The sequence below is a fragment of the Syngnathus scovelli genome, chromosome 20 (genome assembly GCF_024217435.2).
Source record: "Syngnathus scovelli strain Florida chromosome 20, RoL_Ssco_1.2, whole genome shotgun sequence".
NCBI lineage: Eukaryota > Metazoa > Chordata > Actinopteri > Syngnathiformes > Syngnathidae > Syngnathus > Syngnathus scovelli.
The window spans coordinates 8,678,259-8,698,457 of NC_090866.1; the positions used below are offsets into that span (position 1 = coordinate 8,678,259).

General features: G+C 38.7%; 2 protein-coding genes across 9 annotated transcripts in view; one reads left to right on the forward strand and one right to left on the reverse strand.

Annotated features, from left to right (window-relative positions):
* Positions 1–34: 34 nt before the first annotated feature.
* Positions 35–1,358, reverse strand: atp5mj (ATP synthase membrane subunit j). 2 transcript variants are annotated; one of them, XM_049758066.1, is made up of 4 exons: positions 1,197–1,358; positions 726–849; positions 441–461; positions 35–160 (listed from the first exon to the last, which is right to left on the reverse strand). In XM_049758066.1, the coding sequence occupies exons 2-4, from the start codon at positions 847–849 to the stop codon at positions 147–149; spliced, it is 159 nt and encodes a 52-aa protein (XP_049614023.1). In that variant the 5' UTR covers positions 1,197–1,358; the 3' UTR covers positions 35–146. The 2 variants fall into 2 exon arrangements, with proteins under 2 accessions (XP_049614023.1, XP_049614024.1); XM_049758067.1 differs by lacking the exon at positions 1,197–1,358 and adding an exon at positions 998–1,129.
* Positions 1,359–1,680: 322 nt separating this feature from the next.
* Positions 1,681–20,199, forward strand: part of syne2a (spectrin repeat containing, nuclear envelope 2a) — a 29,661-nt gene continuing 11,142 nt past the window's right edge. Inside the window, exons 1-46 of one of the 7 annotated variants that reach the window (XM_049758050.2) lie at positions 1,681–1,818; positions 2,112–2,270; positions 2,800–3,263; positions 3,337–3,444; positions 3,920–4,075; positions 4,144–4,379; positions 5,032–7,015; positions 7,092–7,426; positions 7,489–7,633; positions 7,705–7,896; positions 8,170–8,283; positions 8,374–8,505; positions 8,578–8,760; positions 8,828–8,965; positions 9,044–9,229; positions 9,313–9,435; positions 9,514–9,696; positions 9,811–9,909; positions 9,974–10,069; positions 10,562–10,639; positions 10,723–10,829; positions 10,913–11,045; positions 11,120–11,197; positions 11,268–11,408; positions 11,483–11,668; positions 12,004–12,096; positions 12,426–12,611; positions 12,692–12,862; positions 13,007–13,138; positions 13,376–13,575; positions 13,822–13,954; positions 14,066–14,251; positions 14,317–14,466; positions 14,529–14,705; positions 14,803–14,958; positions 15,047–15,190; positions 16,025–16,195; positions 16,270–16,403; positions 16,566–16,746; positions 17,249–17,431; positions 17,551–17,664; positions 17,736–17,890; positions 18,021–18,153; positions 18,234–18,328; positions 19,213–19,420; positions 19,483–19,680. In XM_049758050.2, coding sequence (XP_049614007.1) covers positions 3,006–3,263; positions 3,337–3,444; positions 3,920–4,075; positions 4,144–4,379; positions 5,032–7,015; positions 7,092–7,426; positions 7,489–7,633; positions 7,705–7,896; positions 8,170–8,283; positions 8,374–8,505; positions 8,578–8,760; positions 8,828–8,965; positions 9,044–9,229; positions 9,313–9,435; positions 9,514–9,696; positions 9,811–9,909; positions 9,974–10,069; positions 10,562–10,639; positions 10,723–10,829; positions 10,913–11,045; positions 11,120–11,197; positions 11,268–11,408; positions 11,483–11,668; positions 12,004–12,096; positions 12,426–12,611; positions 12,692–12,862; positions 13,007–13,138; positions 13,376–13,575; positions 13,822–13,954; positions 14,066–14,251; positions 14,317–14,466; positions 14,529–14,705; positions 14,803–14,958; positions 15,047–15,190; positions 16,025–16,195; positions 16,270–16,403; positions 16,566–16,746; positions 17,249–17,431; positions 17,551–17,664; positions 17,736–17,890; positions 18,021–18,153; positions 18,234–18,328; positions 19,213–19,420; positions 19,483–19,680 — 8,691 coding nt within the window. In that variant the 5' untranslated portion in view covers positions 1,681–1,818; positions 2,112–2,270; positions 2,800–3,005. Of the gene's footprint in view, positions 1,904–1,943; positions 2,044–2,111; positions 2,271–2,799; positions 3,264–3,336; positions 3,445–3,919; positions 4,076–4,143; positions 4,380–5,031; positions 7,016–7,091; positions 7,427–7,488; positions 7,634–7,704; positions 7,897–8,169; positions 8,284–8,373; positions 8,506–8,577; positions 8,761–8,827; positions 8,966–9,043; positions 9,230–9,312; positions 9,436–9,513; positions 9,697–9,810; positions 9,910–9,973; positions 10,070–10,561; positions 10,640–10,722; positions 10,830–10,912; positions 11,046–11,119; positions 11,198–11,267; positions 11,409–11,482; positions 11,669–12,003; positions 12,097–12,425; positions 12,612–12,691; positions 12,863–13,006; positions 13,139–13,375; positions 13,576–13,821; positions 13,955–14,065; positions 14,252–14,316; positions 14,467–14,528; positions 14,706–14,802; positions 14,959–15,046; positions 15,191–16,024; positions 16,196–16,269; positions 16,404–16,565; positions 16,747–17,248; positions 17,432–17,550; positions 17,665–17,735; positions 17,891–18,020; positions 18,154–18,233; positions 18,329–19,212; positions 19,421–19,482; positions 19,681–20,199 lie in introns of those variants that run through there. The other 6 variants (XM_049758047.2, XM_049758051.2, XM_049758052.2 and 3 more) reach the window with 6 other exon arrangements.

The window sequence follows — 20,199 nt, forward strand, 5'->3', positions numbered from 1 at the left end:
TAGAGTGGAAAATATCATTCATGAAAACGAAACGTTTGTTGGTTCACTGACAATTTTATTAGTTTCATATTAACAAGATGTCCAATGTGAAGGGGGCAACTTTACAGCAGGGGAAGGGGGGTGGGGTGGCCTGAGGTGTTCAAAACTTAATGAGCAGGCTCTGCAAAAAGACAAAAATAAGACAACTTGCTTTAGTAGTTAAAAGAAAATTGACTTGCATCAAAATAATTTTAATTTTTGTGACAGTGACATCTAGAGGACAATCAACGTTACTGCACACTACTTAACACTGGGGGGAATAAACTTCTGTTTTAAAGTTAATAATTTAATAAACTAACAAAACAATAATTTTTAACGTGTATATTGCACCCACACGTCACTTGCCACAAAAACAATATATTTTTTTCAACAAATGACAAATTAGAAGCTACTGTACTTACTGTCCTTCACTGCTTTCTTGCCTAAAATAAAAGGAAACAAAATTGTTACTCATGCCAGTAAGACACAACATGCTCTATCACAGACACATTGATGACAAATGATCAGATTTATTACAGCTCTGGGGTTTTTGAGAAAACATTATATAAAGTCCTAATATATTGTTTGTAAAATTGCATTTGTATGTACTCCAGTCAACAAATGAAAGAAACTTGCACAGTCAGCTAAAAAGTTTTCCAGGCTCAGTGTGAGATGCTTATTTCACCATCAGCAAAACCTGGACTCACCTCCATAGGAGATTTTGTAGTAGAGGTATGTCATGATGCCAACACCCACCCACAGTTCTTGATAGGCCTTGGTGTAGTAAGGGCCCATTTTGGCCCACCAATTTGCAAACATGCGTCCAGCCATCTGCAGGAGTAAGCAATAACAAAAAATTAAGCAAATTTAATAACCAAAGAGGAACATTTCAAATGTTTTATTGAATTTGCTTAGAATTTTATCTAAAGATCTACTTTAGAAAGACGTCATGGAGAATCTGAGATTTAACATGCATTACTTTGTTGCAAAACAATCTCAATGTTTTAGATGCTCTCTGAACCAGATGAGAAGCTAAACTAGCTTTAGGCTAACAAGACGAGCTAACTAAGCGCATTAATGGCCTTTGCACGCATTATCTAACGAGACTTTCACGTCATAGTAACTATGAAGCACCAAAGAAATGAACGATTATTCGAATTACAATATGCGTTTAGTACCTTTGTGTTTGTCACAGAGCAAAAGGAAGGTCAAGATAGCACAAGTGGCCCGACGTCAAAGTCGTGGTGGTAAAGCTTCTTCTACGCTAAATTACGGAGTTTACAGCTTGGGTTTGTATGCAGCGCGCCACCTAACGGCCAATTCATTAACTTGAACACTTGACAGCTATTTTGAATAACCTTTATTGAGCCATGGCACACCGTGTTAGGGTTAACAAATTCGAGGCACAAAATGTATGAATTTCAATTTACTCTAAAATTTAAAACTAATATTATAGACGATTAATGAATAAAGTATTGAGGCAACCATTTCTTTAAATGGTTTTGAAACAAAATTTAAACACCATTCAAGCAATCATTACCAGGTCACATTCTCACAAATGATAATGTTGAGTTGAAAAGGATTAAATTAAAAAAGAGAAGAAAGTAGTATGGCAAGTTTGACTTGTTTTTCAGATTATGTTTGAGCCGGGCTACAAAAACTGTATTTGTGTGTCTGTGCACAATGAAGTGTGGATTTCAACATGCTCACGCTTGCATGTGTGTTGTTGCAGGCTGCAGAAAAGTGTTTGGAGCAATTTTTGCATGCTGCCGTGCTCAAAGCGGAAACACACCAACAGAGGTATTTAAAAAAAAATATCGGATAAATAATGTAATGTGCAAACACAATTTGCAAAGCAACACATTTAGTAGAGAAAGCGTCTCAGGTGAGTAAGACGAGTGTGTTATTTAATCATATATGGGTGTGTTCACACTCTATCCCTTATTTGTTTCCACTTGCTCACTAAGGAGTGTCCATTTGTTGTTTTTGAATATTTTGGATAACCTACGTAGATCTGCAACGCAGGTGTGTTCAGCAACCGCACAAAGTGAATTTCTTTTGTCTAATAATTCATTTGCACCGATATATTTAAGGCACAACTTGAAAGATTTCTGGAGGAGATGATTTGAACCAGGAAATTCAAGGCTCCATCAGAGAACAAAGCAGAAGTGGAAGCCGGCTCTGTAGTCAGTCCAAGCTAGTCACGGGTGAGTTAGTTGAAACAGACTTGGACTGATTTACAATTCAAAAAGGTGTGTTTATTCTTTAACAAATCTAAAATGGAGGATTTTGTGCATTACATCCATGCAACTCTGGAAGTGATGCTCACTAAACTGCTTATATTTATATTTAATAACTTCACAATCGTCTTATTGCATATTATTCAGTAACTCCTCTTTGTATTTTGACTTTACAACGAGAAGTAGCAAACAAATTAGCACATCTGAAACCAAGTCTGGGTTTCACCTGGAAGTAAGTTCACCGCAAAACCACAAGATGGCGCTTGATGCTAACGTCCAGTTTATACAGTACAATTTGGGCATACAAGAGATAGTTGCTACTTCTTAATCCTTGTAACATTCATCTGAACTATGTAATTGTAGATTTAAAGATTGTATTTTCTTAGAATTGTGATGTACAGTTCATAGATGTGAATGCTTGTTTTTAAATGTGTCCTCAGATCAGCTAATAGCCAGTCCAGGTCTTTATCGCAATCTTTGGAAATAGATCAGTTTTGAAGTATGAGGAGATTTATGTGTCTACCATGTGCTCTATCTGCAGACTCAAGTCCATATGGCAACGAGAGAAACAGAAGTGTCTTGACAACATGACTGATGGGGTAAAAAACCCAAATGCATTGCACAATCTGAACAAGCTTGCACTTAAGTCCAAAAGGACAAAATCTGTGATGAGCCTGAGAAGTGTCAGCTGAAGTGTCTCCTGCGTCTAGCTGGGATCCATAATCCTCATCAAGTATAAACACTACAATGTCGAAGTCTAAATCAAGTGGCGAATCATCAATCTCAGTCTTGAGAAACGGCCGGTCCTCTGATTCAAGTGGCCTCGCTGCATATTTGAATCTTTACACATATCCGCATTCTAAACAAGGAGAGATGAAAGATAACGACCACTCTAACGAGCAAACACAGCGGAATAAATATTTGATCCCCAAAAGATTCAGTGGTTCTTCTGGAGTTGAAGAGGAAAGTGAGCTACTGTCTTTGGAGGCCAAAGAGATGGCAGAAGTAAGTTTTATCATTTTTTCTTTCTCATCTTGTTTTCAGTATTTTGTATAACATTGCTTTTTTGTGGATTTAGATCAGAGAAGAGATGAGGTTGGAAAAACCCGCATGTGAACATAGCTCCTCAATGCAGGAGCTTTTATCTGAGGTCCAGGCCATGGTAGAAAGAAACAACATTATCGACGTGAGTATTAACTCTATTTTTTATATACAACATTATCTCAAATAACTTTTATATAACCTCGGTAAGATTTTTATTTTAATCTGAGATTCTTGTGGTTACTCGGATGATCGCGGTGTAAAAGTACATAACTCAAAGTGGAAGAGCTTAATTAGCGTCATGGAACAGTGAGCAGATAAGACGTTTTGATGGTTGTTTGTTCCCATCGTTATCGGGCGATGCACTGGTTTTCCTGGTACTTCCCAAGAGTAAAAAAAGTGGGGAATGTTTTTGCTTCAATCCTGTGACATTGGTCAACCTGTAATTTGCTCATAATCCAAAACGATTTTGCCATAAGGGATAATGTGAATACAAATAATTTGTTCCAGGGTTACACTGTCATCATTAAATTATATTCAATTGCTCAACTGTTTAAAAACTACAAAACAGGTATAGAAACTATTTGTGGAGCTAGTTGCATTTAATTTTTTTGTTATAGAGGACAACACACATGGATTTGAACTGGTACCTTCAGTCGTCACCAAGTGAAGCAGAAATAAGACTGGTTCGAGCAGTTCAAAATGTGCTGGCATTTCGATATCTTCCAGCACAACTGGATGTCGCTGCTATGTCCAAACAATTGGAGAAGGCAGAGGTATGTCATTTCACGAATTTGTCACCATATTCATCTTGGATGCCAGCAATTGTAATGTTCTACTGCAGGATTATAATCGTTGTGTGCTGGATCAAGTCGCTACGATGAAAAGTTCTTCTCAATGTTGCGATCCAAATGTCTTGAAAAGACTGGAAGCCCAATGGAGTACAGCACTGCTGGATGCTTCCGCCACAGTGCAAGTTAAAAGCGCTCAACTGGATGAAGTCAAACAGTATCACAAACAGCTGGAGAAAGTTAAAGCTTTCCTGGAAGACGTCGATGCAGAGAAGAAGAAAATTAAGTTGTGAGTAACTCCGCGGACGCAATGTCATCTATGCATCTCGGTTGTTCCCACCAATGGGATTTTATCGCATGTGATTTATTAATTTTATTTATTTATTTATTTACTTATTGGATTCATTTATTTATTCCCACCAATGGGATTTTATAGCATGTGATTTATTAATTTTATTGTATTTATTGCATTTATTGATTTATTTATTGCATTTATTTATTTATTTGGATTAATTTATTTATTCCCACCAATGGGATTTTATAGCATGTGATTTATTAATTTTGTTGCATTTATTTATTTATTTATTTATTTATTTATTTATTTATTTATTTATTTATTGCATGCATTTATTTATTTATCTATTTATCTATTTATTTATTGTATTCATTTATTTATTCTCACCAATGGGATTTTATAGCATGTGATTTATTAATTTTATTGCATTTATTTATTTATTGCATGCATTTATTTATTCATCTATTTATTTATTGTATTCATTTATTTATTCCCACCAATGGGATTTTATAGCATGTGATTTATTCATTTTATTGCATTTATTGCATTTATGGCATTTATTTATTTATTTATTTATTTATTTATTTATTTATTTATTTATTTTATTCATTCATTTATGGATTTAATTTGTTTGTTTTATTTTTAGAAGCACCTTGGGAAGGAGCGCTCTCCAAGCCGAAAAACTCCGCGTCTTGCTGCAAACTTTAAAAGAAAGCGAAGAAATGTGGCAAGAGCTCCGCGCATTAAGTAGCCAGTTGGCCGTTCACTTGAGCGATGCGGAAAGCTCCGGTGCTCTTCTTGCTCAGCTTGGAGACGTTCAAGATGAGTGGAGGCTTTTGAGTGGAAGTATCAGGAGAGCATTGTATCAGTCAGCTAACTCTTCCTGTCAATCATCAGTCCTTATGAAAGAAGCTCAACAGCTTAAAAACAAGATTGAGGTTGTCCGGGAATCCAAACCCAAAAGCACTTTAGAGCTTTTATGTTTCAGCGAAGACCTAAAAATATGTAACCAGCTCCATGTGCGTCTCCAGTCCTTCTCAGATGCTCTTTCCTGTATTGGCCAGAAGGAGAAGAACAGCATTAAACATGACCTTGAAGAATTGCAGACCTTACTGGCAACAACCCAAAACAAAGCTCCTCTCTTTAGCACTGATGCTAATAAGCAATTCCAAGAATGGATCACATGGGCAAAACAGATGGAATACTCCATCATCATCGGCAAAAGAATTTCCCTTTTTCCAGAAGAAGCTCGTATTCAGATTGACAAAATGAGGAAATATCAGACCGATATCAGGATCAGGTCGAAGATACAACTAGAAGAAATAAGAGAAGAAAAGGCAAACATGGACAATGTGGACTACACCCAAGCATTAAACCTAATCGAAGATCTCTATGAATCTCTCGCTAAAACCTTGGAGAACGTTCTAGACACCATGCAGAAGAATCTAGAGGAGATAGAGGAACTGTTAGACCACCTTGATAGCATCGATAGGTGGCTAGTAGAAACAAAAGCTAACAGAGACTCCCGTGCTTACGTTGAGAATGTTTCAAGAGTTGACGTCAGCTCACTTGAGAGCAACCTAAAACATCACCAAGAAGTTGCTGATGATATCGAGAGTCATCTAAGTCTGGTAGATTCTTTAGAGAAGAAGTGTAAGGAAGTGGGAGAAGATCTGAGCCCCGGAGAGAGTCGTTATCTTGTCAACAGACTCTCGGCCATCCGGACGGAATTTGATGGCCTGCTAGCACAGGCGAGTGCAACCGGTTGGCATTTGGAGGAGCTGATTCATGAGCGAACATCTTCTGGTGAAGAGTTGTCTACCATCGAGGAGAGCCTGAAGGACATATCTTCTGGTTTGGACCGACATCATTTCCCCATGACGCAAGAAACCATTTTAGCAATTTCACTTGTGAAGCACATGCTAATGGAACATCAGTGTCAAGTTCAAGAGATTCAACACTGCCAGGAGATGGAGCGAAGTTCTCTGCTGTGCACCATCGGGGAACTGCAAGATAGGTGCAAAGTTCTTAGTTTTCATGCTTTGGAGCAAGATAAATATCTGCAACTGAAGAAGCAAATGGAAGATTCAAGGGATGTTTCTGAAAAGCAAATCCAGCAGGCTAGTGATAGAACAAGAAGTTTGGCCGAGAGATTCAAACTTTGCCAGGCACTCTTGATTGACCTACCACTGATGAAGACGCAGTGTCAAGAAGCGGCGGACCAGTTAGAGATGATTTCTCAAGAGCTCGACCCAACAGAGTTGGAAGTCGAGAAGCAGAGCATTCACAGCATTGTGGAGATGTTCGTTTCTTGGGAGCATACCACTACGCATGAGATGAAACATTTAGAGGGAAGGCTTCTTCTGGGATGGAGCTTCTCGTCTGAGCTTCCTTCCTTGATGGAGTTCTTTCAAAGAACAGCACAAGAGTTGCAGGGGATGCTACCAGTCAGGCCAGATGAAAGATCCATAGATGTCGAATTGCAAAGACGATGGGCGATGTGGAGAAACACCGAGTCCGGAATGCGAGTCTTGCACGCTTTGGCTTGGAAGGAGAACATCGACTGGAAGAGTCACACTGATTTGCAGTTACTTCGAGATTCTATCATGAAGGAATGTCATTCACAGATGGTGTGTAGACAATCGTTTTTTTTTTTGGAGTGGATTGTGCACTTGAACCGATTCATCTCGAATTTCTATTCAACAGGAGTGTTTCTCCAAAACTCGAGAATCCTTGAAAGATTACCAATGGGCTGCTCAAGGAGCTATTAACTTCCTCCACAATGCCCAACTCACATTTTTATCAGCTCCTGGTGGCTTCCTCGACTGCACGGAGGAACAAACTCAAACCCAAGAAACCATGGAAGCTCTCGAAGAAGGATTCCTTGCCCACATCCAGCATCTTGTTGAATTGGTACCCCGCCAAGTCTGCCTTTCCCGTTCAAAAACTCAAGATCTGCACATTGGTATTCTGAGCCAGTTGTTAGTGGGAAGAGCCATCTTGGAAGCTCAGGCTCATCTCAGATTGGAGTCCTTGCAGAGGTACTGGCTTTTGTTTTCTTCTTTGGATGTATCATTTTTTTACAACAACAACTGTGTTTTAGATGTGAGCTTCGCCAACTGAGCCATAGGGTTTGTCACGAAGATGTTCAAGAGCGTCTTATTGAATTTGAAACAAAGCTTTCAACTTGTGCAGCAAAAGAAATGACCTCCTATGATAAGTGTGTTGCGCAACACAGCCAATCCAAGGTAATGCGAAATAAATTATATGAATTGCCCCTTTAAAGACACTCAAAGATTCTTTATTCTCCCCACAAAAGGACTTAATGGAGGGTGTCTTCGACCTCGCTAGGCAGATTGAAGAATTAAGAGAAAGATGCCCCATGCAGGGATGCGGTATTGGAAAGGATGGGGAGCTTGGCGCCCTCTGGCGGCGTTGGGTGTCACTGCGGCGCCGTGTCGGTCTGCTGATGGCACAAGCCGATCAAAGAATCGAAGATATCACAGTTAATGTAAGTTGTCTAGATTCCAGGCCGAGGCTTCTGGCTGTTTCTAATAAAATTAATTTGGTTATTTTGCCACATGAGAAGACAAAATATTTCACACATCATTTTTATTTATTTTTTTACACTATCTGTTCTCAATCTCATCACGTCATCCAAGTCCTTAACACAAGACTCATTTTGTTCCATTATTCGACAAAAAGTGCTTGCAGGAATTCAATTTAAACCTCTTTTTTTTTTTTCTCTTGGCCTCCATTTTCTCTTTTATCTTCACTCTGAAAGGAGCTCACAAAGGATCTGTCCAATCAGAAGGTTGTGCTAAAGGGTATCCAGGACAGCGTGCTGGAGCGATCTACTGAGAGTCCAGCTGAGCAAATGCAAGAGTCTGAAAAGAAGGTAATGGATCTTATTGAAGAACATCCTCAATCATGTCATCATTTCTTCCAATATTTATGTATCCATAAATAAAATTTGGCTTCATCGCAGTTAATGGAGCAGAATGTGTCCGTTCAAAAAGTGGCTTGTCAAGTCACGGAGTTGATTTCTGGCTTGGATCAAGTCAAATTATGCCTGGAGCAAAAAAGCTGGACTCTCACTGAAGCACAACAGGTTCTTAAGGTGAGCCAGTGAGAACATTTCTGGTATTGGCCCAACTCCAATGCAAGATCAAATTGTTCCTCTGTTCTCCAGCACGTGTGGGACAAGTTGGACTCGTATCACAGTCGCTTGATGCTCCTCGAGTGTGAGGTGCAGGATCTTGTGGAGGAACAATCGGACCAAGCTCAAATATTCATGGACCAACTGACACGACCACTGCGGCTTTACCAAGATGCCGTGCAGATGGCAGAACATCGTACAGCTTTTCTGAACAAGGTTCTCTTCTGGAAAGACTCTCAACCCAATTTCCGAGTGTGGGAATTTGCATTCATTTGTGTTGTAGATCCCCGCCTCCCTTCAAGAATTTGAAGATCTCCTCTGCGGCGCCACCTGTTGGTTCCACGAGGCCCAAGCGTGGCTGAGTACTCCCTGCTCTTTCCTGACATCCAAAGATCTTCAGACTCACGCAAAGTCACTACAGGTTAATGCCATTTATAAAAACAGAAACTAACTTTTATTTCCCTTTCAAAAACATATTTTCTTTCTTTTCTATCTCCAGCTGGTCCTGGATGACTCGGCAAGAATCAGGAGCACACTGAAAGATTTCCGGCATGTGTTAGCTGAGATTTGCGTTGTGTGTGATCTCAGTGGACAGGAGGAGAGGATGGACAACACGGACCTCCAGGTTCAAAAGATGCAAAAGAGCATCCAGGAGCTGATGGTGCAGCTCAAACAGGCTGTTGAGGTATCCATCATAAGCTTTGGTGGTTAAGATACCATACTTGGTTTCCAATGTCCATACAATTAAATCTTAACAACCTTTTCCAGGTAGTGGAGGCCTTGGAAGAGGAGCTTAATACCTTAGAGGCGAACATCCCAAAAATCAGAACCATTTTATCCTCCATGGACAATTCCAGCATCACGGTGAAAGAGCATCTTCGAAATCAACAGGTGACGTTTTTATTTTTATATATAGATATAGTTTTTGTCTTACATTCCACTTTTTAATTTTCTATTCGGATCGTGAAGGTCATCCTGGACAATGTCCACTCAATGCAGAAGACATTAGAGGACATGGACAACTACAAAGAAGATTTACGTCTCCCGCAGGAAACGAAGGAGAGTCTTGTGGTGTTCTCTGGAATAAAAGTTCTCCTGCAGGTGCTGGGGGACTTGGAAAATCTTACCCAACAACAAGCTGTTCTTCTGGAGGTAAATCATGAATGCTATATTTAAAAATACGATTTACTGCTGGAAATATTTGGACCTAAGGTTGTCCGAAAGTATTTTCGATCTTAAAGTGTTGGTCAATTTTTTTCCCCCCAGACTAAAATTTTGAAGAAAACTTCAAGTGAGGGTCTTGGCGTCAAACCCTGTGTAGATGTATCAAACTTGGATGGAGCTCAACAAAGATACTTAATCAAGGTAAAACTGATTAAAGCGTTGAATACAACACAAATTCAATTCACTTTGCTCTTATCGCTTACAGCAGGAGGCTTTTGAGGAGTCGAGTTCAGAAGACGATCTGGATGATGAGAGCTGTCACTCGTCATCATCTGACACGCTAACATCTAGTATTCCGGAGGTAAACTTCCAATAGATGTTTTCATTCCAAAATAACAAATTTGATGAATTCAACTACAGTACCGTATTTTCCAGACTATAAGGCGCACCTGAAAACCTCAAATTTGCTCAAAAGCCGACAGTGTGCCTTATATATGGACTAAATTCCTAAATTTAAACTGGCCCGAAGCATTGAAATCAATCATAAGGGGCCTGCTGAAGACTATGAATCATGAATCAAAAAGACTATGATCATTATTTTGTGATTATAAAGTAATTTGTTGCGTCTGAAGTTGAAATAAAAAAGCTAAAATGGAGAAAAATTTGATTTGGATTAAAAATCTGACATGGTGCGCCTTATAGTCGGGAAAATACGGTACATGTTGAGATCAGGTTGTGTGAGATTTTTCTATTGCACTGTCACATACAGCTGCTTTGAATGGGCCACTTCGCAGTACACACACACACACACACACATGCACGTGTGCAAATAAATAAAATGATTGTGTGTTAGGACCCAGATGACACATTGTACGCTTCTGAGGTGCCGAGTGATGACATCATCGTGAAGGAGTCACTGTCTGATGCTAAGGTAAATAATCTTTTGATTGCGAAGACAATTTTTGTTAGAGATAGAAACATATTACTTCACTTTATTTATTTTTTTCTCTCAAGGTCTTCACCACCGTGTTTGCCGAAATTTCTGAGCCAGTTTCTGAAAGGGAGAAAAGTACCGAGTCGTCTGAGCTTGATTCCAAGAAATTTCCTTCAATGTCTATCATGTACAATCACCATTACATTTTATAAACACATTGCATTTTAAAATACAAAACATCTTTTAATGAATCCATCATCTCCATGTAAGATTGGCACGGTCCAGCAAAGATGACACGGAGCAGCAACGATGGAGCTTGCTTCAATATGACATTTTTCAGAAACTGGAAACCCTCCAAAAACTTCAGGAGGAGCATCAGAATCTGAAAACCGAAGTTGCAAAGGTGAGCACGAAAAACATTAAAAAAATCATTTTAAAGGAACCCCAATTATTTTTTGATATCTATATTTCTGATAGGTTCCAAAGGGAAAACCGGATTCAGCTTCAGATGTTCTCCAGCATGCAAATGAGTCTGTCGCCATGCTGAGTAAAATAGTATGTCAGATTTTTAAAAAATGCAAAGATACCAATTGTTTAATCATGATGATCATGTGATATCTCTTAGATGATCTCCACAGATGATCCAGAGAAATTATATTTGGCTACACAGCAAGTTCTTCAGTGCATGGATGCTTTGACAGACCTTCTGTCGACTCCCGGAAGTGTTGAGGATGAAGAAACCCAGCTAAGAATATTAAAGCATGATGTGAATACGATCATTTTATTTTCATGATTTTGTAGGAACCTCTGGAATGTTCTCCTTTGTTCATTTCTGTGTAGTGTGTATCAATGGCGCTGGGGAGTCTATCTGGCCTGCTGCATGATGTTGAGGCGAAGATCAATCCTGAAGCAGACGTTCTGAGCTGTTTAACGTCGCTGCAGGAATGTCTGAAGACTGCCCAGTTAGTCATCTCCGATTTTAACGAGCTCTCATTTGACGCTCTCATTCTTGAAAGCCAACGTCAGGTAATGCTTCACAGATCTTAATGTGTTTTTTTTTTTTTTTTTAAAGTATTCATGACCTTTAACTGATAATTACCAACTTGGTGGGACTAAAATTGAAATTTTTTCAACCATACTTTGTGGTTGTTATATTAAAATGTCAAATGAGTTTAGATTGACATTTAAAAAGATTGTGTTGTAGAAAGTTCCATTTTAATCCTCTATGAGTTGTATTACATTTTGATGTTGTGAAGATTTTTGTGATTTTTGCGATGCAATATATTATGATCATTTCTTTACTATATTTACTCACTGCTTGAAATAAATGAGGGTAAGATCTTTAAATGCTTTCCACTCAGGAGCTCTTCTCAAATCACTTATGTTTTATGGAGGAACTTCAGCTTGGTCATCGTGAAGTTTTCCCGAGGCAAAACGAAAATCCCACTCTGGAGGTAATTTAATGTAATTTTGTATTATTGTCCACGATGTGCCATTTATTATCTTATAATGGATTTTTTGATAGTCTACTTTTGAACTATGAATAAATATCAGTAAAACGACCAAAATTACTTCATAATAGCTCATGAAGGTGTAACTTATAAATAAATATAAAATATATATATCATATATATATATATATAAATATATAATTGTTATATATATACATTTTTTTATATATATATTATATAAAAAATATGTAAGTAATATAAATGAATAAATAAATTTAAAAAAGAAATAATAAAATAAATAAATAAATAAATAAATATTCTTTGTTCCTCAGGAATGTGTCCTTGGCAGACATGTGAGCGGAAGTTCAGGAGAAAAGGCCATAATCCAGAAAGCGACTCACTCCTTTCTTCATGGAATAAGGATCCTACTGGATCTAGGTGAAGAATGCATCGCTGAAGGGCAGAAGAGACCTGTTCAAAATATGAACCAACTCCACATTAGTCGCCAAAGAAACCAGGTTCTTGCCTCCTTCATTACATTATATTGTCATGTTTGACTTATGACGTTATATTGACTCTTTTCCATTACTTCATCTAGAAGTTCCAGCAGGTTCTCGGAGCTCAGCTGACTTTTCTGCAACATCTATTCCATCGAAAGCCAGAAGCAATGCGGGGTCAAGAGGACGAACAAGCACAGCTAGAAGTCCGAGGCAAAGATCTGCTCCAGCAGTCTCTCCAGCAGGAAGTGGCATTTCAGTGGAGGCTTCAGGTCTGTTATTCCAAAAATATTAGTCCACCATCCAAAACCCCACATAAGCCAATTCCGGGACACAAATAAAATAAAATTTGAGCTATTCAGAAATGCCTGTTGTCCGTTTTCTATTTATCAACATAAATATTGGACCTTCTGCAGGCGTGGAACCGCTGGGAGGATAATTGTGCTCGACTGGGAAGTCTGCTGGACAATCTTGAAGTCCGCATCAGCAGTACAGACGCAGAAGATGACGAAGAGTCCCACATACAACGTCGTCTTCAAACCTGTCAGGTAAGTGAGCTTCCAAAATATCCTAAGGTGAAGAATGAAGAATGTTTTTGTTGATGTTGTCTACATGGCTGCACTGCAGTTCTTTTCATTTTCCTGTTCTACACATCATTTGGTAATTACAATTTACTACCGCTGCTGCCTGGTGGTCCTGCTGTTTTATAACCAAATAACAACAGTTTGAATTCTAGCATAAAAAATACTAGCCAAGAACCATGTTGATTCTCGCTTTCCATGCAGCAAACTTTGGTCCAATTGGAAACTAACAGAGGTACCTTGGGACAACTCTTGGATCAGAAATGCGAGCTGCGGACAGATCCTTCATTTGGACGCTCAATCAGACAGACAGGGGGTGCTCTGGAGCTGCGATGGCGAAGCTTCTACACCCGCATGGAACAGGAGGTCCGCCGCTGGAGTAACATCTTGGACAGCTGGGTCAGGTGGGCTAGCTTACAATTCCAGGATATCCTGTTATATTGTTTTTAAGATGATCGCCTTACCTCCACTTTGGTGTTTGATTCATTTCGGGATTGTAACTCACACCACACTGTATCCAGCGGATTGATCTGGAACATAAAGAAAGTTAAAAGAAAGTTCTCTTATCATTATTGGACCACTCCTCCTACTTAAGAGGGAAGAGTCATGTTCTGCTTCACGAACTGAACTGTCTTATGTCCTCCCCACAGATTCCAGACGGACTTTTCTTCTGTTAATAAATGGCTCCTTGATGCCAACAAACACCTGAAGATGTGGTCAGATCTTACTGAAAGCTCTCATGGGAGCCAGGAGAGTGTTTGCAGGGCTCTGATTGGGTTATTGGTAAGATTCTTATTGCTATTAAATCCATGAATTAATTTGCATTTTGTCCATTTTAATCAAAATAATAAATAATGAGCGTTTTATAATAAAAGGTTCAAACTCATCCTGCAGGATTTCTCAGTAGAGATGGAGGTCATGTCGGCGGCTCACAAGGAAGCGGCCTCCAGGGAAGCTGCACGACTGCTCCGTCTGAGGGAAACGGAATGTCCTGGCTTGAGGAGGTGCCTCACAAAGATGGAGGAAACCTGGTGCAAGATCACAGTCAACCTGACTAATGCACAAGAGCAGTTACAAAAGGTAAAAGTGGAAATTTTGCAAAAAAAGTCAAAATCACTTAAGTCATCATTTGTGTTGCTAATCAGAAGCTGCTTCTGATGTGGCCACCGATGAAGCTGCTGACTGATTTGGAGGATTGGCTCAAGAAGTTGGAGGTCCAAGTGGAGCAGGAGCAAGAACAAGTCCACAAGGCCACAGACGCTGCTCAGATCAGTCGAATCCTGCAGCGTTACAAGGTACTCATAACATCTCAAGCCTCCATCTTTATTCGAACTACTCTATTCTAATTTTGTTTCAGGCATTGAAGATCACTCTGGTTAACGGGCAGCAACTTCTGGAATTCCTCTCCCAAACCCGTCGTCAAGTGATGGGAGTGGACGTCCAGGCTCATCTTCTTGAGCGAACAATGTATGAGGAGAAGCTTGGTGCCCTCAGACAGCCGTGGCTTCACCTCCAAGGGGCGCTGGAGAAGCAGGTCACTTTTTTTCTGGATGCTTATTTGGCTTAACTATTTATTTGTGTATGTATGTATCATTTTTGTTCACTGTATTATTATTATTTTTTTTGTGAAGATACATGAAGCTCAAGAGCTCCAGCACTCCTGTGCTAGCAGAGAAAAGCTGCTGCAGCATCTCCATCAGTCACTTGAACAGCAGAAAAAACATCTCAATCAGTGGAAATGTCCGACTTGTCAAACACAAACTCAAAAGGTTCTGCACGAGTGGGAGGTATGCAAACAAGATGGAAGTTCCAAATTATTCGTGCCTCGCTTTCTCACTGATCGGATATTTTTGATTTCCTTTTTTCCCCTTCCAGACTGTTGTTGGAAGAATAAAGGAGGTGGCTGCAGCTCTGCAGGGGGCGAATTCCACACATGTTGAAAAGGAGCATCCGTGTGATGTCGTTTTTTGTGACCAGGCTGAAGCTGTCAGTCTTGCTTGTGAGGAGCTCAGTCTGCAGGTAGGAAGAACATTAATGATGAGCTTCAAGGTTGAAATATACAGTATTTTTCAACAAAAGATATCCTGGCACAGCCGTATATTAACTTTGCATTATTTGCGAGATTGTAGAAAATTAATTCATATCTGTCATTGGCCTAAATTAATAATAATAATAATAATAATAATAAAGATAATAATAATAATAATGATGATGATCATCATAATAAATTTAGGCAAAAAGGATGGATGGCTGAATTCAAAACAATCCATTTTATATGTATAATAATTATTAAATAATAATAATGTATAATAAAATTAATAATAATAATAATAATAATAAATTGAGGCAAAAGGGATGGATGGCTGAATTCAAAACAATCCATTTTATATGTATAATAATTATTAAATAATAATAATAATGTATAATAAATTAAAAATAATAATAATAACTATAAATTGAAGCAAAAGGAATGGATGGCTGAATTCAAAACAATCCATTTTATATGTATAATTGTTAAAAAATAATAATGTATAATAAAATTAATAATAATAATAATGAATTGAGGCAAAAAGGGATGGACGGCTGAATTCAAAACAATCCATTTTATATGTATAATAATAAATTAACACACATCAGAAAAATGAGTAAGACCAAAACATTTCCAAACACAGGGAGAAAAACAAAACAAAATGACTGCTACTTAATTCATATTTATGTTGTTGTGCGATGAATCCAATGAGTCATTACTTAGTGACCTGATTTTGCACTCAAAGACCAAAACCACAGTTGGCAAAATCGAATTTGAAATAAAAGAAATATAGCTATTCATTTTGGCTTTGTGCTGATTCTCAGATCCGAGCTTTGGAACCAACTTTACAGCAAAGTGTCAAGGAATGGGCGTGTCTGGAGAGGAATCTGCGGGAGGTTTCTCTCCAAACCAGCAGGGTTCACTCTACCATGAAGCTTTATGGAGCACTTTTGTTTTCACTGAAGCAGACAGAAGCTTATCTGGAGCTTCTGCAGGTGATGACATGACTCACAGATTCACAGCCATTTTTTTTCCATGAATCAAATGTTTCGGGACGCATGTTCCACAGCAACTCCAGAAGATGTGCAGTCAAGGGCAGAAGCTTTGGGCAGACATCAACAAATCCCTTCAGATTCTTTTGAAGACTCTTGATGGTGGAGCAGCCCAGTTACTGAATGATCGAATAGAACAAGAACAAAATCGGTCAGTAATACGGACTCTTAATAACAAAAACAAATGCCTGCCTTTGGCGACCATTTTTTTTTTCGAACGGAAAGGTATCAACATTTTTTTTTTTCTCCACATCCGCAGGATGAAGGAGTTGACTTGAAGTTATAAATTCAAACTGACTTTGTTTTCTTCCAGGTGGGAGGACATGTTGGATAAGTTGAACGAGGAACTCCAGAAGACTGACGAGACTCTTCCCCTCTGGCAAAAGTATAATCAAGCCTTTGATAATGGCTCCCTTCAGCTGGAACACCTTCGAAGTCAGTTCTCCTCCTTTTCACCTCGACAGGAACCGCAGGTCGCCGTCCACTCAGCCGAGGTCAGTTCATATTAATCGTCAAATTAATTGAAGAATTTCAAATGGGTTTTTTCAATTGAACAAACAAGTTGGATTATTTCTATTGGCTAACAGGTGGACGGTTCCTGAGTGCAATCAATTTATTTGAATTATTAGAACCTTTTTTTTTTTCTTTCTTTTTTCAGTTCCAAAGAATGATTGAATAACATGCTTGACTCATCATGCACTTACGCTGGTTCAGAGCATGAACTCATGGCTGTTATGGTCTAATTTTGCTGCGCTCCATCGATTCAACCTCATTTCGTACTGTCCATTTCGTACTGGCATTAGAGGTTGTTTTGAAAAACAAGTTTGAGAGACATGCGCTTCCAAACTTTCGCATTTTCCATAATCACAATATTTCAAGGCATGGAATTAAAACAGATATGGACATTTAGTTTCTAAATCTAAATGTTTAACAGTTAAATTTTAACTTCTCTATAATTACTATTGATTGTGTTTACTTTGTATCATCAATGAAAAGAAATTGCAGAATTTTGCTGAGGACCTGCAAAACCATGTGGCAGATGTGTTGGCCTTATCGAAGCCTCTCATTGGATGTCTCAAACCACCGGTCCAGAAAATGGTCCAATCAGAGAGCACCGGGCTGTCACTTGAGGTCCAAATGCTAAACCGGGCCATGTCCGACACCAAGAAAAGTCTTCAGGTATTGTCCGAAGAACTGAATAGAAGTAGAAAATACGTATTTGAGAACTTGCCATGATCTATTCACACTCAAATTGGATGAAAGGGAGTTTTTAACTCTAATCCCGTTTCTTCCTCCAGGAAAGTTTAGACAACTACAAACTATTTCACAAGCAGCTAGAAGCCCTTGAGCAGCAGACCCAAAACCTTCTGCATGGAGAGAAATCTAACCTGAATGACAAAGATATTGTGAAGGTTGGTTTGATTACTTGCTTTTTAAAGTTTTAATCCACAAGATTAAAACGTTTTATTTCTTGGCTGAGCAGCAGGAGCTGTTGAGACTTCTCGAACTTCTGCCGTCGCTGGTTGATGTTCGCGAATTGAGTGGCGATGTGACTTTAAACAAGCAGGAGAAAGAGAGACTGCACATGCTCAGCAAAAAATGGACCCATGGTGTGAAGAACATGTGTTTTTTATACAGGTGAGAAAGTTTAATCAACGTGACAATGAAATGAGGGAGAATAGGAGGATGGAATTCAATGCTCTAAAATAGCTTTTGGGACAAAAGTATCTTCCTTTTTTTTTTATTTTTGTGAATGCCGTTTTATCAGAACTCTGCAACGTGAGCATCAGCACTCTCAAGACTTTCATCAAAAGTATCAGGAGGTGACATTCATCCTGGAGGAGCTGGAGTCAGAACTTCCAAGTGGCTTCAACCACCAAGAGATACTTGCTGTCCATCAGGTACAAGGTTGCGCAAAAGGGTGCCCAGATTGTCAAGAAGACATTTTCCAGTTGTTATTTTTTGTCTCTCACCCATAAAGAGGCGTCAGATTAAAATAATTACTGGACACGAGCTTCTCCAGAGTCTGCTCTGTAATGCAATCAAGTCCCTGGAAAAGGAAAATTCAGAGGAAAGGTAGGTCAGAACAATAATATATATATATCTTCTTATATATATATATATATATATATATATATATATTATATATTAATATATATTTTTTAAATGTATTTATATATATTTGTTTATATATTATTTATTTATGTGTTAGGGTTATATATATTTATATATTATTTATTTATGTGTATATTTACACATATATACATATATACACATAAATAAACAATATATAAATAAATAAAAATTAAAAAATATATATACTATATCATTTCTTTATTTATATATATTTATATTTATTATGTATTTTTATATATGTATTTTATATATTTTATATACATATATATTTATGTTTGTGGGGTCCGACACCATTATCAATAAAATGAAGCGATCTGCCATTTCCAGCTGCATTTGATTTTTTTTGCTAGTTGGGTATAAGACACTGGATACGACCAAATTGTCGTAACTTGCAGATGTTTCCGGTCTTGGAAGAGCTCAATGTCCCTCTCCTTGATCCTTCTATAAATCCTGCTTGTGGTCTCTTGATATTTAGACAGCCCAAAGATTATCAGCGAGGTCTAAAGGAAAGTTTTTTTTTTTTTTTGTTCTTTTCCTCTGCATGTTGGAAGTGCCAAAGGCTGTTAACGGTCGTAAAATCAAACCGGTTTTATGCTCATTTGGCAATTGGTTGAAGGAAATATGACTAATGTTCATGTTGTTTCTTGCTGTTTTATTAGTGTTTTTATGTTTAAATCCTAAACTATTGATTCTAAAACCCCGATATCCGTTTTTACATCACAACTCAATAATGCGACTATATTCCGTACATGTAAACCATTGCAATGTTTTTTCTTTTTTTTCTTTTGGGGGTTCCCGTACCACGACTTTGACTTCTACTCCAGATCTGAGCTCTTGACGCAAGCGGTCCATCTGCGAGAGAGGTGGTTCGGGTTCTTGATGCTGGCTGGCCAGCACCGGGCTTCAATGAGAGAACAAATCTCCCAATGGATGATCTTCAAACGTGGCATGAAGCTTCTGAGGAACACACTGAGATTTGTTGACACCCTGCTATCATTACCCACCACATCACAACTTCCAGATCACTGCCAGGTTAGTCTTCATTAACTTTAACCCTAACCCCGAAAGTTGACATTCACCATTTCTCTCTCAAGTGTATAAACGAACTTCTGGAGCACCACTCAACCATACTCACAACGACATTGGAAACTGGCAGACGTTTATGTGAGGTAACGTCAGACTCAGACAGTCGAAGTCGACTGGAGTCGGATATTCAAGCCGTAGAAGGGGGCTGGAAACACACGAACTCGTTGGTCCAAAAAACAAGGAGCCTCGTCAGCGCTACACTTGAGGTAATCCCATAAGTAACTCAATCCTTCCATGGTGTCATTTGGATACAATTAATGATGTGACGGTGATTGTTTAAAAGACTTGAGAGTCATGTGGTGGAGTTGGAAGAGCACGCACAGAAGTTTTATAAGAATAGATGGAACCTCTGGACCAGGGGTGTCAAACTAATTTTTTTCCCGGGCCGCATTGTAGTCATAGTTTCTTTCGGAGGGCCATTATGACTGTCAACCCAAATTATATCCAGTATAAGCTACAAAACGAATAAAAACTGGTCAAATATTTAAAGAAAAAATTAAAAGTGAAGACAATTTGCAATTCTACTAATGACACATGAATATGATGCATAATTTGTCTTCACGGGCCACATGAAATGATGTTCCGGGCCGTATCTGGCCCCCGGGCCTTGAGTTTGACACCTATGCTCTGGACTACTAGACATACAGTCATGAGCAAGGGTTAGTGTTAGTAGGAGGGGTGGGGTCAGCTTTGCATGACCCATATCCAGGCCCCTGATCCCATCA